The 17,859-nt window shown below is 48.6% G+C and overlaps 2 protein-coding genes across 4 annotated transcripts in view; one reads left to right on the top strand and one right to left on the bottom strand.

Annotated features, from left to right (window-relative positions):
- The window catches only part of ADIPOR2 (adiponectin receptor 2), a 77,015-nt gene extending 73,305 nt beyond the window's left edge, over positions 1-3,710 (top strand). For all 3 annotated transcript variants that reach the window (XM_047065359.1, XM_047065360.1, XM_047065361.1), the window contains exon 8: positions 855-3,710. In XM_047065359.1, the coding sequence (XP_046921315.1) occupies positions 855-983 (129 nt within the window). In that variant the 3' untranslated portion in view covers positions 984-3,710. The remainder of the gene's footprint in view (positions 1-854) is intronic.
- A 4,648-nt stretch (positions 3,711-8,358) lies between these two features.
- CACNA2D4 (calcium voltage-gated channel auxiliary subunit alpha2delta 4) overlaps positions 8,359-17,859 on the bottom strand; it is a 111,500-nt gene continuing 101,999 nt past the window's right edge. The window contains exons 30-38 of the mRNA XM_047066487.1: positions 15,832-15,902; positions 15,365-15,440; positions 14,787-14,839; positions 14,378-14,433; positions 14,051-14,071; positions 11,415-11,532; positions 9,656-9,768; positions 9,251-9,333; positions 8,359-8,463 (exon numbers count right to left, since the gene is read on the bottom strand). Of these exons, the coding sequence (XP_046922443.1) occupies positions 8,359-8,463; positions 9,251-9,333; positions 9,656-9,768; positions 11,415-11,532; positions 14,051-14,071; positions 14,378-14,433; positions 14,787-14,839; positions 15,365-15,440; positions 15,832-15,902 (696 nt within the window). The remainder of the gene's footprint in view (positions 8,464-9,250; positions 9,334-9,655; positions 9,769-11,414; positions 11,533-14,050; positions 14,072-14,377; positions 14,434-14,786; positions 14,840-15,364; positions 15,441-15,831; positions 15,903-17,859) is intronic.

Below are 17,859 nucleotides of genomic sequence, written 5' to 3'. Positions count from 1 at the left end.
GAATCCCCATTGGTTTCCTAGGAAGCCTTTCTTGGGATGTGACTTGTGGGTACTTCTAGTTTACACCTTTAAAATCAATATCTTTCCCTTGATGAATACTGTTTTTGCAACTGTACTTTTTCATTTTGAGAGTATAATGAGAGAATAGTGTAATTTTTGAAGTGATGTTTGGTGCACTGAGCAATTGATAACCCCTTTTAAGAAATGAACTAGCATTCAAAAGAACCGATTAAGTCAGAAAAAAACATCACATGCTTATAGACCAATTTCTTATTTGAGAAGGAATTAAAAGGCCCTGGCTTCCCTAGTCTTTTGATACAGTATGTTCATGTAATTCCAGACTCTTAGAGCTGAGCAGACATATGTTTTGACTGTCTACCTAATCCTAGAAATCCCTGTAGTTTTTCTGGGAGAGAGCAACATTTAAATGGCCATAGCTCTGGTGCTTTATTCAGTCCATGATAAAAATCTCCATCAGTGATGAGAAAAACCTCCCCATGTCTAACTGCAGTCCATTGCTGGGCAAGGAGGAATCCTTGGGCCTTTGATGTCTGTTGGCAAGAGTATGTGTATGTCATTTGCCTCTGAGTTCACCAGATACTCCAGTGTTACGTGTGCAAATCTTCATGGTTAAAACTTAGTGGCAGCACCTTGATTTCTTTGGGGATGGCTAGCCTTCGGTTCAGCAGAATGTGATATGCCTAATGGATGTTCCAAGATCTGTGGACACTTCGAATTTGAGCTCTGTCACCTCCGTTCCCTGCCCTGCTCAGCACAAATGATCTGAAGACTCTTTAGCAGACTTTAATAACAAATGGATTTCTCTCCCCCTCCCCACTCCCCCTTGCCTCCAGTTTCACTCTCATCAGCTGTTTCACATCTTTGTGGTTGCTGGCGCTTTCGTTCACTTCCACGGTGTCTCAAACCTCCAGGAGTTCCGTTTCATGATCGGCGGAGGCTGCAGTGAAGAAGATGCACTGTGACACCTTCCAGAAGCCAGGGACTGTGACCCTGAACCAAGGCCTGTGGTACCTGCAGGCCTCTCTTACTGGCCATCAATGCCAGTGCCAGAGGAGCCCCAAAACTTTGGCAGCCTCATGGGCTTTGTGATGCCCCTGGGGCTCCACCTGGTACATGGCTGAGAAGAGAAAAACAAAAATAAATCATACCTCAAAGGATGGAGTGCATCAATTTGGAGAAGAGGAGAAATGGCCCAGACCTTGACTTATACTTGGGATCTATCAGTTGAGGGCTCTGCAAGACCCTTGGCAAACTGGCTTCTGATCCGTGTTCATATTTATTTGTAGAAGATGGGAAAACAGTTTAGCTGGTGGTTTGTTCTCCCTTTCTCTCTCCTTAAATCAGTAATACAAACAAATTTAGGTGAACATTTGTATCCTATTAAAGGGTGGGAATGTGATTTTAGATGCTCTTTTGGGAGAACAAAGAAATTAATGTAAATAAGATTTCTAACTTACTGTTTAAATAAGAATTTATATAAATGTTTAAAACATAGGGGTAGGGGAGGGAAGGGAATTTTTGTATAGAATGAAACATGCAAGTACCACACACTGTTTCAATTTTGCACAAGGTGACTGTAGGAGGTTCAGGTGATGGCCCCAGAATGTATAATGCCTTGGTACACCAAGGTGCCTTCTAAAGGCTGACATACCTTGGACCCTGGGGGGCAGAAAGTACAGCCCTAACCCAGTGATCACATGACCACTCTCATGTCTGAGAGCTTTTGAGAGTCCTGTGGTAGAGGGAAGCTGTATGTGTTTTCTCAGTGGAAGCAGCACGTGAGGCTAACAGGATGTGTTAGATAAAGGCTCTAGTTAAGGTATCATTTGAGAGACTGACTGGTTGTGCTGATAGTGACCCCTTCTAAAAAGTAGAGCCATCTACTTGGGAAAATCAGTTATGCCAGCAAAGGGGTAGTGGAGACAGTAGGAGGAGCTCTGGAAATGTCCTGATCTGATTACTTCCTGGCATCCTATTCAATTTTGTGGTGATTTTTATCTGATTGAAGGGATGTGAGTTTTCCATATCCTTGCTATAGAGCTCTGGAATGCCCTAGAAATTTCCTTCTGTTAAAGTCACTGCCCTAACTACCTTTCTTCCTCCTGGGAATGTAAATGGGCCTTTCCCTGGCATCACAGTTTCTGGCATGGAGCCAGCTACAAAAGAGATTCTGACTTGTCCAGGTGCCTCCTGAGCTCATTTACATAGGTTGGAGAATGCTTCCTTTAGATCAGGAAAGATGAATTTCACCTCTCGCATCGCTTAGTAAGCCTAGTTTGTGATACACATATCAGCTGTCCTTCGAACAAGAAGGCCAGTGGAACTCTTATAAAAGCAAAGTCCAGTACCCACCATGGAGTTTTCAGTATTCTCTGAACCCCAGTTTTGGGGGATAGCATGATGGGAAGTTTTAAAAGAAAGTTGTTTGTTACTGCCAGGGAATCTGGTACAGTCCTTAAGCTGTATCTTTAAAGAGCTGCCAGGAATAGAAAAATGAGTTTTCGTGCCCCAGAGGTACCCTCAGGGAGAGTGGTAGGAGAAGGTTCTGGTTCATAGAACCCTGAGCTTGGCTCATAGGCAAACCACCGAAATAGCACTTGAGTCTTGGGTTACTTGCTATCATCCAAGACTCCAGGTGATTGAGTTACACCCTGGGGATTGTGGGCTTTAGAGGGAAACGTTGAGGCCCTGAGCACAGGGACTGGCACCAAATAGGTGCTTGGGAATATGGGGAGGGCCTCCTTTTCAGTAATGAGTTTCCTTGGTCATTATTCTCCTTTCTCTCCCCTTCCAATCTCCAGCAAAAGCTGGGAACCAGAAAGAAGGATTCCACTGGTAGAACTTGGAAGGAACTTGAGTGTTTTGGTTCTGAATAAGGTAACTGCCCTGGGTGCTAGGGGACCCAGCAAAAGACTGAGTGGGTGACAAGACTGGTGCAGTGCCTGACAACATAAAGAACAGTATTATTCCCTTTGAGGGAACAGCCCAGCATGTCAGTGGCCATCGGGAAGAAAGCTCACTTAGTCTCATGGAAGCAACAGCACATATCAGAAGCCAGACTTGCTCTTCGGTCATGCACTTTGGGATACAGGGTGTAAGATGCAGCCCTGTAACAACACCAACAGAAGTAGCAGTTTCTGGGCCCAGTCACCCCACACCCCAAAGGAGGAGCTGAATCTGGTTCAATATAGCACAAACTGTTAGGAAAAAATGAAATTAACATCAATGATGCGTAATCCAGTAAAAATCTCCCTCTTTAGGGTGTGTGTGCGCGCGTGTGTGGGTGTGTGCGCCCATTTATATGTGTGTGTCTATGTGCAACTCACTACCAGTAGCCTCACTGTGCACTTGGTCTTCACAGTGCTTGCTGAGAACTCTCACCAGGTTGGCGCCTGAATGCCTTACTCTCAGCATCAGAGGCTTGCTTGCTCTGTGCAGATTTTTAATTTTCTTTGTTGGCCCTAGGCTGGTTAGGACCTCTACAGCTTCATTCACCATTAAATAGTGGCCTTTTTCAGTATTTTCCCCTTCCCCCTTTATAAATTGCTGAAGCCACAAAGCACATTTTTGGGGATCATAGAAGGTTGGGGTTCCAGAGAGGCCTCTGTGTGATGGTTCCATTCATCATGGGATTTCCCTTACTTGCTGTATTCTCAACTTCTAATAAAAAGAACCAAATGGAATATGAACTTTTGTTGTGTACTTTTTTACTGGTTCAGCTTACCTCCCTTGAAGCCTTAATTTAGACACTGAAGCTTGTCTTCAGAGACTTCCCATTCTCAGTGTATAAGTCAAAGTATGCCCAACTCACTTTTCCTGACCTTTCTTAAACTTTCATGACAACTGGGACCAGGTTAGAATGGAGGGGAGAGCTAACTCCAAGGCCAGTTCTCAATTTATGGTTAAAGTTTATAAGAATAATACCTAACATAATGGACACTTCATGGGAAAGTTTCTGTTGAAGGACTCTTGACATCTCAGATACCTGTAACCACCTCCCTGTGAACAGATCAGTATTATTCCCTCATTTCCTGGATGAGGAGACTGAAGCTCAGAAAGGCCAGGTCTGAGTCTCTTGTGCCAGCACTCTTCACAATAAGAAGAAAGTTTGGGTTAAATAGTCTCATGTATGTTGACTTAAAGGTTTTGGGATTTGTTAACCCTTTGTGTAATTTACAAAAGAGGAATCCCAACCCCTTTGCCTTGGGTAAATTGTTTTGCAAGGGGAATTTCCAATATTTGAATTCTCGTTTTTAAGTATAGATCTAACTTTAGGGTTTCCCTATGTATTATCTGTGTATAGAACACTGGATTGCATTCTCTTCTGAGGCCTTTTAAAAAAAAAAACACTTGGTTTTTTCCTAGTCTTTTGCTAAAAACGGTCTATATGCTCCCTTTCTCAGGTGATTTCTGTGGATATTATAAAGGAAATAAAGGGTAAGTTTGAATTTTGACTTTATAGACTGCTAGGGCTCTGAGTTCCCTAAAGAAGCTCCTGGCAATGTTGCTTTAAAGTTATCCCAGAAATAATATCCTTGTCTCTAGAATATTGTGCTTCAGTTACAGCACATTCTGTATTTTCCTTCCCTCACTGGTCATGAACTATTGACCACTGCTCCCTGTTTCCTAATGTGCAAAGTTTTTCTGCCTTCAACTTTTTGACTTGGTGGAAACAAGGTCAGTTTGCCTCTTGTAACTTCTGCTTGTGATGGCCTAGGGGAAACTGGAAACAGGAAATCTAGCTGCACGAACATGAAAGCCTCTCATTATGGCCCACTACCATCCCTTGCCTTGGCTATGCTTACCTGAAAAAAGAGGTAGGTTCAGAGTTAGGTTCTGCCATTTGCCAGTGACCTAGGAAGAGTCGTTTTATTTTCCTAATGCACCTTTTCTCACCTGTTAAAATGGGCTTCTATTCTTTGCATCTTTCACTGAGATTAACATTTCTCAAAGTTTACATAGTGATTGGCTGGCATTTCTGCCAAACTCTTATCTGATCCCTCCCTTTTGTCACCCTCTTCCCTGTATTTACTTTTCTGGCTTTAAGGTATGTCCATTTCCTTGTCCTCCTAAACCAAAACTTCACTTAGCATTATGAAGTGGTGAACTCTTAACCTGAAAGCACTTCTATTAAAATGTACAAAATTATTAGGTGGATCTACTAGTTAATGTATCACTGGTACTGAGAAAGGATCTGAAAGCAGCTTTGAGTCACTGGTCATCCAAAGGCGTGCAACATTGTAAAGAAATGTCAAGATTCTCTCTTCCAGAATCTTGTTCTTTATTAAATGACTTTGGTTTTAACTTTGTTCCTCTGAAATCAAAGTGATGGCTCTTTAGCTTGGGCTAGGCTGCCACCTGCTGTCCTTTATTCTGTTAAAAGAAGAAAGGAATAGTTTTGACCTCAGGAGCTCAAGAGAACATTCTGTTCTGCCAGGCGAGGAACAAGGCTAGTTATCAGAAGTAGTTCATTCCTTCCATTGGTTCTAAAAGTGATTTCCCAATTTTATGGTCTCCTCTTGGCCATGCAGAGGCATGGGGATGAAGCAGACAAAACAAGGCCAGGAGCTGCCCCAGCACTTCTTTTTTTTTCTTTTAATTAATTTTTATTTTTTTTTTATTTTTGAGAGAGAGAAAGAGAGCGTGAGCAGGGCAGGGGCAGAGAAAGAGGGAGTCAGAGAATCTGAAGCAGGCTCCAGGCTCTGAGCTGTCAGCACAGAGCCCGACGCGGGGCTTGAGTTCATGAACCATGAGATCAATGACCTGAGCTGAAATCAGATGCACACTTAACCAACTGAGCCACCTGTTCACCCCCACTGCCCCAGTACTTCTAATCTTGGTTTTTAAATTACATAGCTGAGATGGTTGATAAATTTGCCTGAAAATGCTCTCCCTGGTTGGGCAGGGAAGACAGGCCTTTCAAAAGACAGGCTTGCTGTTTTTTTTTTTTTTTTTTTTTTTCCAAAAAATTTTTTTTCAACGTTTATTTACTTTTGAGACAGAGACAGAGCATGAACGGGGGAGGGTCAGAGAGAGAGAGGGAGACACAGAATCTGAAACAGGCTCCAGGCTCCGAGCTGTCAGCACAGAGCCCGACGCGGGGCTCGAACTCACGAGCTGTGAGATCATGACCTGAGCCGAAGTCGGACGCTTAACCAACTGAGCCACCCAGGCGCCCCAGGCTTGCTGTTTTAGGGAGAAAGACAAGCAGCCTGTGTCTGGGAGTTGGTAGTAGAGGTTGGATCCTGTTGGAGGCCAGAAACAGACAAAGAAAGGCAGAGGGAAGGCCATGGGTCCTGGTTGGGGGGAGGGGGGGCAGGGGGGTGTTGCTGGAGCAACAGTTAGGAAGTGTTCATGTTGCCATGCCTGTCACAGTAAAGTCTTATCATGAAGGTGGTGGCAATCGAGGGGGCTGGAGAAAGGGTTCCCTGATGCTTTCTTAACCACCTGTGCCAGGCAGACAGACACCTGTGATCTTTGCATGTTATTCTTGGCATCCAAAGTGTGACATCTTGCCCCCACCTTCACAAAATGAGGGAATAGAATAATAGTAGTTAACATGTAATTCATGCTTACTATATGCCCAGCACATTACATGAATATCGCACTCAAACTTCATAAACCTCTTTCAGTAATTGGCAGTCAATTTTCAACTCTGTGCTTCTATAATATGGAGCTAATAGCAGTACCTACTTCAGAGGGTTGTTGTGAGGATTAACTGAGTCAATACCTGTTACTTACCAGGTACCTGTAAGCCTTGGCCATTCCTAGCATTATTTTGCCACTTAAACTGGCTGAGCAAGTGAGCTTGAGTCACTGTCTTCTCTGAGGCTCGATTTCTTCAACTATAAATGGGGCTGTTAATGCCTACCTCGCAGGCTTGTGAGACTAAATGGTGAAAACAACGTCAGGTAATCAATAATACAAGGCATGTTACAAACACTGCAATGAACAAGGCCATACAGAGGCAGCCTACTCTAGGGAAATGGCACTATTTGCTGGTGGGAAGCTTGTACTCTGAATTGTGGAGGACTGGAAGGAAGGGTTCCCTGAGGCCCTGCATGCTGTCTGTGCCTGTCATGGGATTTGGCTGGACCTCCTCATTGGAGGTTGGTTAAATTTAAAGATCTGAGGCCACCTAAAGATTTCTACATGGTTCTATCTTTAATATTGCTCTCACAGTGGAGACTGCTGTCTCTCAGGAGCCAGGTCTGAGGCAGAAGGAGGAGGAAGCTCCAGGGCCTTGAGACTCTTGCAGGGAGTTGTGCATGTGGAGAGTAAGTTCTTAGCTAGCTAGAGCTCCCCTCTCAGTGGACTTTGCTTTGCATATTGGAATGTTCCCCGAAGTTCCAACCCGAGGGATAGAGTCTGGTAATGTCTTGCACCGATTAGTGGCTAGAAAAAGACTGCCATGGGACCTGGACCTCCTGCGGAGTCTGGAGCTACCCCTCAGGAGACCCCTCACCAGTCCACTCTGAAGGACTGTTCTTTTTTCTGGGACCTCTATGCTTGGCTACAGCTACATCTATACTTACGCCACTTACATCACCTTCTAGTGCAGCAGCTGTATATTTTACCCTATTGGCATTTTCTTAGATACAAAAGTTCCTGTATGTTAGAGCTTTGTAAAGACATTTTTAGAAGTTTTTTAATGGCAATAGTTTGCATATACCACAGTAATATAAAAGGATTTAATACCTGTAGGAAAAGAGTTTTTCCCATTACTATTTACTTTCCTGCCTTCTCTCTGTCTCTTTTTCTCTTTCTCTCTGTTTCTCTCTCACACGCACACACAACTTTTTTGAGTAGCAGCTAGGAAACTGAGCTACCCTCTACCATGTATCTCATTTTGAGAAAGCTGTATTTCAGGTTGATGAAGCATGTTCTTCATCTCATTTTCTGCTGTTGGCCTCATTCTGCCCCTCTTTCTCAGTACCTTTAAGTTCTTGGATTCTTCCAAAGTCCGACCAGGTTCATTAGAAACAGCTGACCCTTGGCTGGCTCTGGACTTCTGGAAAATAGATGGAATTGAATTCTTTTGTCTTGGTCCAAGTTGAGCTTATGCTGGGCTCCTGAAGAGGAGGTAGGAAGGATGGGAGGATGCCCATCGAGACTTGGGGTGGATGGTACTAGACACCCTGGAAGGTCTTTTGAGAAGTGGTTTCTGGTTCTGTCCAGGAAGCTCAGGAGGCAGGGACCATTAGCCTAAGATTGAGATGAACAGTGACCTGGGTGATAACCCAGGTGTAGTGAGGTGGATCCCACACCAGTTTTTGACTCTTTAGAATATCTCTGCAAGGACCATCTCATCAAAACAGAGGTCAGATTGGGCAGGTGTCACCGCAGCAACTGGGGTGGAAGGACCCAGGCACACAGAGGCAGCAGGAGCATGGGGAGCGAGGCTGAGAGGTCCGAGGTGCCACCACAGTCCTGGGCATTTTCCTGTGAACCCAGAGCAGAGATGAAAGGGTAGCATTCAAGATGAGGCAACCATCCCCACCAGAGGAGACAAGGAGTAGGGAGGAGGGTCTCTGGGACTAATAGGAACCAAAAACCTAGAGTAAGAGGGAAGTTCCAGAAAATGGAGGAAGCACTGGCACCTTTAGGCTGTTTGCCTTGTAGGGAAAAGTAGAGGCTGTACACTCAGCCCAAAACTGGGCTCAAGCCTCTGCTTGTCCCTAGTCTTGGAGTGGCTGTGGGGCCATGCCTTAGAATGACTTTAGGGAAGCCATCAACTCTGGAAGTTTCTTTGAGGTGGATAATTTGTGGCAGTCATATTCAGCAAAGACAATACTATGTATAAAGCACCCAGGTTAAGGCCATAAGCTAAAAGCACCTTACATAGTGGGTGCTCAATTAATGTTGGTCACCATTAGTATTATGCATATAATGGTTTCTTCTATTTGATCAGATCATTTGGAGCTAAGTGCAGTAGTAAGAACGGCAATATGGGGAAGCTGGGTTTTAAACCACTGAGGGCCCAAACCCTGGGAAATTTGGCCCTCCTTGTAAGAGTATCCTTGGCTCCTGGTTGACTTAGTATTTGAATGACACAGGGGCCTAAATGTAAATGCACACGCACAAATGTATTCCACAGAGATCACGTGTACGGTTATGTTCATAAGTGTCCAGAAGCACTCCTATCTGCAAGTGCCTTGGCACAGTCCCAGAGCTGAGGATTTGGGGATGAAGAGCAAGCCCCGCCCCTTATCTCCCCTCCAGCCCTCACCTCTGGATGGAAGGCATGGCAGGAATCTGGTCTCCTGCGAAGCTTCTGGGAGCGCATCCTGTCACACTTGACAGAGGCATTATGTGAAGAATTCACTGTTAAGGTGAACACCTCATGACAGGAATGGATTCTGGAGATTCTAGAGACTAAGTTCAGGAAGAAACTCCCCTTGGTGGGACCAGCTGTCTTGCAAGTGGCTTCTAAGGTCAGAGGCAGCACCCAGGGGTGGGGGGTCGGAGTGGGGTGAAAGGCTGGAGAACAAATCACAATGCTCTGTGGGGGAGGGTGGGATGCTGACGGTGAGGGAAGCTGGCCTCGTCTTCTCAAAATCTGAGCCCCTCAGTGACGTCTCCTTCACCTCCACCCTTCCCTCAGCCGGTATATCGTGGAGGATTGGAAGGATATATTTGACTTCTGTAGCCTCCTGCAGGATTAGTGGGAAGATGCTACAGTCACAGGTGGGGTCCGTCACCAGGAGGAGAAGGTTACTACTGGGAATCTGTTGCATCACAAATATCCTGCAGCAGAGAGAGAGATGGGTCATGAAACTTCTCTATGGCAAGCATCACATAGAGTTTCTAGGGAGAGAATTTCTGGAGACTTAGTGTGGAGTTGGGCTGGCAGAGGAAGGAACAGAAACATGAGGCAGGTCAGATCATGACTGCAGGGACAGTCCTAGGCAAGGAACTCAGGACTTTTGGCTTATTTTACCCACAAGCCTTTGCAGTTGTACTGCTCCTTTCTAGCAGATCAGAGGTGAGGAAGTCCAAACTGGGACATTTTGAGAGTGAAAGGAGTTGTTATTAATATATGCAGGGACAACAAGCATAAATCAAGACTGTCCCAAGCAAGTAGGGATGTGTGGCTGTCCTTGCTTTGGATGATGGCGGAGGCCAGGCCTTGTTGGGAAGATGCAGTGCTCAGGCTTGGCCACAAGGTGGCACACACAGCACACCTGCACACAGCCCGGAGCCCCACCAAAGGGAGGGAGTGAAGGATTAGGGAAAGCTTGTTGTGCACTAGGCCTGGCGCATTATATAACAGTAGCTGCCACTTCTTGAGCATTTCCTATTGGGGTGGATGATTTTACACACACACACACACACACACACACACACACATGCGCATATATATTTAACTTTCACCACTCTGTATGAGGTTGGTATTATTCCTGTTTGTAGCTGAGAGAACAGGCTAGAAGTGGTTAAATAACTTGCCCAAGATTACACAACTAGGAAGTAGCAGAGTTAGTTTTTTAACTCAAATCTGTCTACTCTATAAAGTCTTTGCCTTATACCATACCATTTACTTTATCCTCATAACAAGACTTTGAGATAAATAACAATATTTCCAAGAAAGCTGCTGTGGTGAGATTAAAATCCCAGGCATTGCACACTAGTAGGTCTGACTATCTCACACCACAGTCTGAGGTGCTACACTATAAAATAATTTGCTTGAGGTCTAGGGCTCTAAGGTACATCTTGGGAAGCCCCTGGTAATGGCAGGGCTTTTTGGGAGGTCCTTGAGGTCGGGGTGGGAGTCAGCAGGAGAGAACTTTCTGTCAGGCCTTCCTGCCCTCCTGGGCCAGGGCTTGGCAGAGCTGGTCAGATCTAGTGGTCTGTACAGGGGAGAAGGCCTGAGTCTAGGCAGGGCCACACACAGGCTCCAGGCCCAGGAGTGGAGAGGCCAGGTGACAACGCTACGAGCCCTCTTCTAGCCCACCCACTCCTGAGAACACCTTCAAGCTTGCCAGTTTCTCTGCACAGAGATTTCTGAGGGAGAGCTGACTGGTTTCTTTCCTCAAAGCTATCCTTGACTTCCAAGGGCTTGCAGATGCAGCCAAGCTTGCCTGGCCCTGACACTGAGCTGCTGTGGGCTATGCAGGTGTGAGTGAGATCCACACTGAGGGGGTCACCGAGAGAGGTTGTGGGAGCCTTTCTTCTGTGTGGCATGACTTGGGAGGCTGTGGTGGGGCGGGTGGGCCTGGATCTGGCCTCACGACCAGCTCTCCCCAGGTTCCCTAAGACAGCAGCACACGGAACCGATCAGCGCCCCCAGCTGGCCTGCCCTCTGCAACAGCCTGTGTTTCCTTCACTAAGGCAAGTGAGAGGCAAAGACCCTGGGAGCATGGCTGGGGACCCTGGGAGCTGCCCTTGGGTCTTACTTCTGGCAGGCCCCACACTCGATGGCCCCGTTGGTCTCCTGGATGGCTGTCTGGTGCACAAACACGGGGTACTGTGTGTCACAGGGCTGCAGCATGTCCTGTTTCTTGTGCTTGTGGGCTGCAGAGAGACAGAGTCACACATGGGTAACGGGGTGTTGCTGAATTGGGAGGGCCTCAAGAAGCCATGCCTGTGGGGGTCTCTGCTTCAGCACTGCCAGGGCAGGTGCAGTCCCTATGCAATGAAACGCCCCTTTGTCCATGTGCATGCAGATGGCCCCCTTGTCAGAAGTTCTCAGGGCTTGTAGAGGAGAGGTTGGGTGGGAGGAAGACAGGGAAGGAAAAGGAACAGAATAAATGGAGCAAATGATATCACAGTGGAAAGGGCAGCAGAGAAGGCGTTGGGGGCCTCGGCTCTCAGTTGTGTGTGATTAGCAAACTAGTCCTGTGACCTTGGAAAAAACCACCTCCTCTCTTTGGAAGCCTGATCCTCAGTGTAAGCTGGTTGGTTGGGAGGAGGGGTGGAAGTGGACCCCTTGAAGGTGCCCATGAGCACTGACATCCAGGGTCCGAGAGGTGAGTAGTAGGAGTGCCAAGGGGTGGCTGCGGGAGACTTTGGTCCCTTAATGCTATCAGCCCTCCCATTCCCATTGTGTACAGGTGACATTTCTCAAGTCTAGCTACAGTGCTCTCCATTTGCAGCTCCTGGACAAGCCCTAGGCTTGCTGTCTTACCCCTGTGTCCAGTTATGAGCAGAGCAGCAAGGGCTGAGTGCCTGACTGCTGGGGACTGGGAGAGAACCGGCAGGGGAGGTTCCAGTGCCCAGAGCTGCTTAAGCCCAGGAGCCACAGCCTTTTGGACTCCTTAGTATCTGTGTGGTACACTTGAATTCACTCAGAAGGGGACAAAGGATGAGTGAACAGGACTCTGCAAAAGGAAAAGTTGAGGCCCAGGAAGCCCAGTCCTAAAGGGCCCACATTTGCTCCTGAGGTGAGCAAAAGCAAAACAAGGCTGGTTCACAGGCTGAGTGACATTATTTCTGTTCAAAATAGCAGCACTGTTTTGTTAACCGCACTTCTATTTCTTCCAGGCACTTCTCATGCCTTTCCTTTTGCTCTCAGGGCCTATCTGTGAAATAGGGGGGTAGGGGTGGGCAATATCACTCCCATTTGATAGATCCCTAAGTCAGGATTACATAGGTTAGTAGGTCTCAGGGTTAGTAGGAGAACTATAGGTCTCCTAAACTCCCAGACCCAGAAACTTCCCACTAGACCTTGAAGGGGAGGGGAGGGGAGTCTGCAGGCAGAGAAGTCGGGTGTCTATATATTCGGTCAGGTTCCACCAGACCTTCAAGGGCTCCTGCTGGGCAGTGTGGCTGTCTGGGCCCCCTTGGAATCTGAGAGTGGGTGCTCTGGCTAAAGCTTGCAGAAGACTCAGGGCTGGCTCCACTCCTTCCAGGGGCCAGTTGCACTGGCTTTGTCCCCTAAGCCTGTCACCTGAGCCCCTTTGTGTGGGTAGGTTATCTCAGTGACAATGATAGTAACAATGCCAGCCACGATAGGGTGAAGTGGCTCCCGTGCAGCTGGGAAAGGGCATCAGGGCCTCACTCATCCATGTCCTTGGACTCCCAAGTCCAGCGCTATTCACTGAGGACATGGATGAGTGGCCAGACCAGGCCTCCTAGGCAGGAGGGAGAAGCTCCAGGGACAGCTGCCCTGAAGATGAAAAATTCTGAACAAGCAGATTGAGGGAGATCATTCCCAGTTTTTGCAAGATGCAGCTGCTGGCAGAGAGAGAAAGATAAGGAGGGGAGCTGTGTCCCCCACCTTGTGTTCCCATGCAGAGGGGAGGAGGGACCTGTTTCTAAATGGGTTGTGACACATGGTTCCTGGTTCCTGTCACAGACACCATCAGGAAGCCAAAGTCTTAACAAAAATGGGGTGGGGAGTGCAGCCCAGGCAGTGGCAATGTTCCAGAACCCCACGGCAAAGGCTCTATTAACATGGAGAATTGAGTAAAACTGGCTAAAGCAAGACAGTCCTGTGTGGTAGGGGAACCCCATGTTAGCCAGGCAAGTGGAAGCCACTAGCTTCCTTTTTGCATTTAAAGATCAAGTGGCTGCACTCTCCTGGGAGGGGGGCAGTCTAGAGTCACAGCTGATCTTTGACTTGTGATCAGGCCTTTGGAGGACACTGTCCTCAGATACAAGGTCACAGGAGATGTACTGTCCCCAGAGTGTTCCTGTGACCAGACCAAGGCCTCCACCTACCATGCCTTCAACCCTGAGCGCTGCTGAGGGCTCGGTGGACACCTGAGCTGGAGGCATCACTGTTTCTTGCTCTGCAAGGAGATTTGGTGGCTGCTCATTCTTTTCCACTTGGAATCATAAATGTTCCTACCCAAGGAGGTGGTTTCCCTGGGGTAGGACTGTACTTGTGTGGGATAAGATCTGGGCTGCCCCGCTGCCCCGTGAGGAATGGGGCTTTAGGTTGGGAGAGGCCCTCTGAGTTAGGGTGTCCCCAGTGAAGAGAGCTCAGCCTTCCTTAGATGCACGCCTGGGATGGAGAGCTGAAGACAGGCCCTTTGCAGTCCCTCCCATACCCCCCACCCTCCCAGGCTCCCCAGTGAATGCTACTTACACTGATGGAAGACCGCTTTGGCTGTCCAGATGTGAGGCCCAGGCATGATGTCCCATGAGGGCAGGATGGCACGGGTGGTGATGTCACATGGGATGAATGATGTCACATGGAGCAGTGGGTGTCCCAAGATGGTGTGATGTCACACAGAGAGGTGAGGGGAGCCAGGAGTGACAGGGAGGTGATGAGTGAGAGATGGCCCAGCAGGGTGAGAGGTGAGCAATGGACTTTCCAGAGTCCCCATCCCCTCTGTCATCCGCCCAGAAGTGACAGATTCTACTGAAATGGCTTTGATAGTAAGCACTCCCTTTTGTGGTCCTGTATACTCACCCTCGGCCTTGCTGTCTGCACGCCAGGAGCCCCAGGCACTCCACTCGAGCAGGAGCCTGTCAGATGCAGAGCGGAATCCCAGAGACCTGCATGTCCTCCCCAGCTGGGCCCTCAGCCGGCTGGAGCACCAGAGCTCCCTGATGGCCCCTGGTCAAGCCCCTCTCCTCCAGGACACCCTCTCCCTGCCTGAGGCTCGTAGGTGAGCAGAGAGCCTCACAACCTCTGGCAGCAGAGTGTAGGAGGCAAGCATCATACATACCCGGCCAGTTCCACCCAGGGATCTTGCCTGCCTCCTCTGGGGTTGTGGGGACTTTGGGCAGCTCCTGCTCAAAGGGCTCCCTCATAAGCCACACTTGCATGAAGTTCCCCCCGGGCCCCACCCCCTGTCCCAGATGCAGACCCCACTCACAGCAAGAGCTCATTCACTAGCCACCTGGTAGCAGTCAGGAGGGCAGAGATTGGCTGGGAAGGAAAGGGGACATACAGTTAAGCCCAGGACCCCAGGACCCTGGCGAGGGCTCCCCTCAGTACCACCATTAACGACCACGGAGGGGTGGGTTCCCCCTCCTGCTGCCACCACCCCCCACCCCTTCCCAGCAGAGGGAACATTTATAACTGAGTTATCTGATAAATTTCTATTGTAGGGCAGACACTTGGGGTTAGACAATGCCCATCTAGAAGACTAGTGAAGTTCTCTTCCTGATGAGCCAATTAGGTTTCTGGTGCTAGTGAAAGCACTAGCAACTGAGGTTAGGAACAAAGCAAGAAAGGAGCTATGTGGTCTGCTTTCTCTGCCAGAGATCCCTGGTTATCTCACGAGCTGCCAGAACAATTCCCTGAAGCCCCAGAGAGAAGACCTGGGGGCAGGGGACAGGCTGAGAATAGGGAGCAGGGTTGTGGGAAGAGGTTGGACAGGACTTTCTGATCAGAGTCAAGAGTGGGGTCCTGGGGCTAGCAGGTGGGAGGAAAGTCTGGGGTGACACTTACGCTGACCAGGGGCCGGGCAGCGCTGTGGTGGTGATTTGATGGTTTGCACATGGCCTGGTAGTCATACATAGTCACTCTGAAAATCAGAAACAGAATCTGGGGAGACCAGACCTTCCCCTATTCCCTGCCCCCACCCAGGGGAAGTTTGCTGCAGGGTTTTCATTCACCAGGATTCATGAGGGTGCATGGGTTAGGATAGGCAGATCAGAAAATTACATCTCGGCACTTTGACTGCTTTAAAGAAGTTGAACAGCAAATTTGGTTTTCCCTCTAAGGGCCCATATGACCTTATACCCCTCTCCACCTCATGTCAAGTCCCTGGCTTCAGAAAGGTTGCTTTGGGAGCTCTTTGAGGCTTTTACTATGGGTTTTTGAGGTCAGGATCCCGATATCTGTCGGGACCATTTAGCATCAGCTCCTGCCTTTTCTGTGTGTATTCAGTCTGGGGAGAAGCATGTCCCACTTACTGGCTGAACACCCCCATGCTGAGCAGCTGGGTCATGAGAGCGCCATCCACCTCCCCCAGGAATCTTCCCATCTGTGAGGGAGAGAGAGGGGGGAGAGGGAGAGAGGAAGGAAAGGATGGATGGAGAGGGAGGGAGGGAGAGAGGGGGAGAACAAGGGGAGGGAAAAGACGGAGGAGGAGGGGGCGTGAGAGATGGGTGGTGAGAGGAGGGAGGGAGCTGGAGCTGGATGAGGACTTCTAGGTCCCCCACATTAGGCCAGCCTCATTTCTGAGCTCCAGACTAGTTGCTGGTTGGGTTTCCCCTCAGATTCCTTTCAATATAATCAGAACTGTATCCATTCCACCTGGCCCTTCCCTCTTTAACCTGCTCCCCTGCCATATTCTCAGTCCTTTTTAAACTCTAAGTTGTAATCCATTAGTTGGCCATGAAATCAATATGGGGGTTGCAGTCTGATTTTTTTTTTTTTAGGCACAGAATTCCTTTGAACAATTTCATGTGAACTGCATGCAGTCAGGTTAAACAAGGTCTTGTGAAATTTGGTTTGTTGTATCTGGTGCATGTGTATGTCCTAGATCAGATGTAACATGTATTTCTTTCTGTGAATCATGGTCTAAAAAGGCTCAAAAGCAGAGTTCTGTCTCTCACACTGGCATCCTTATCACTTGGCCAAATCCTGTTTTCGGAACTCTGGAGCTGCCTTTGATTTTCCCTCCCCACTCCCCCCACCTTTCCAGTTACCAGTGTGCCCTGCGGGTTTGTCATTCACCTTCTGACTTGTGGACAGTGACTTAACCCAGACCTTTGTCAACGGCAGCTCACTCCACCCTCCCAACTGGGCTGTCTCCCAGTCCCCAGCCCTGCTGCCAGACAACCTTTCTCAAATACAGCTGGGATTTGGTCTCCTTCCTGCTCCGTCCCTCCATTACCCAATCAGCCAGCACTGGTGAGCATCCACCAATGTGCCAGTGTGCCAGGCTAGGCGGTATCCTCCAAGCCTGCAAAGTCCCCCCATGTTGGTTGACACCCAAGCCTGCTGTGCTCTGGCTTCAGACTGCCCTCCAGCTGCACCCCTACACCGACCTCCTCACCTGCCCTGGCCTCTTCTGCCGATTTCTCAGCATGGCAGAGTGAAAGAGTCTGGACTTAGGTACTGGATTTTGACTCAGATCTTGGCTCTGGCACTGCCCACTGTGTGGCCATGGGTAGGTTAGGGGATAATGTGTACCATGCATCTGGCACACAGTGAGTGCTCTGTATGTGGTGGCCATATGACAGGAGATGCTCCAGGCCTTGGCTCTTCTCTCTGCCTCAATGACCCTTCCTCAGTCCCACTCCAAGGAGCTTTACTTGTCCTCCTCTAAGAAGTCTTTCTCCCCTCTCCAGCTGGAGTGATGGCATCCCTCCTCTGCACTTGGAAACCTAGAGGCTAATGACTAAGGCACGAGGCAGTAGCCATGAGAGAGCTGGATACAATGAGACACTCAGGCTTTTCTGAGCTCTGTGCTTTCTTTGGCCAGAGGCTCATTGTGTTCTGAGGCCAGAACACAGGGGACAGCAGAGAGGGGCTGAGGGCACTTAAGGGAAGGAACAGCAAGTGAAAAGGTGAGAGGCATCCAGTCCTGCTGTTCCTCACAGTGCAGCCCTGAACCCACCTGGAGTCCCTCCAGTTCAAGTCATCCCTCTCCGTCAGCTGCGGTTTGCTAAATTTTGCTGTTCCAGTGACCAGGTGTCTGTGCATTCCTGCATTACTAGACAGCGAGATCCTCCAGGGCAGACATCCACCTCCTGGCTTCTCATAGACCACACAGTGTCTTGTTCATGGTCACTATTCAGCATGTATTTGCTGAAGGAATGTGTGAGTGAATGGACAGGGGGATGAATGAGTGATCTGAGTACTCTTGCTGGGAAAGTGCAGTGGGATGGAAAAGAGGCTCCTGATGAAGCTGCCGGCCCAAATTCGCACAAGGCTGTCCCTTTATCTCTCTTTGTTGTTCAGACACTTGATTCTGAGAAGACAACCTCCTGGAC

The sequence above is a fragment of the Lynx rufus genome, unplaced genomic scaffold (assembly GCF_022079265.1).
Source record: "Lynx rufus isolate CCGP_SWC_20201006 ecotype Redwood Valley unplaced genomic scaffold, mLynRuf1.p SCAF_7, whole genome shotgun sequence".
In the NCBI taxonomy this organism is placed as follows: domain Eukaryota; kingdom Metazoa; phylum Chordata; class Mammalia; order Carnivora; family Felidae; genus Lynx; species Lynx rufus.
Note: the sequence above shows the minus strand (reverse complement) of the source record. Positions and strands in the feature narration are given on the sequence as shown.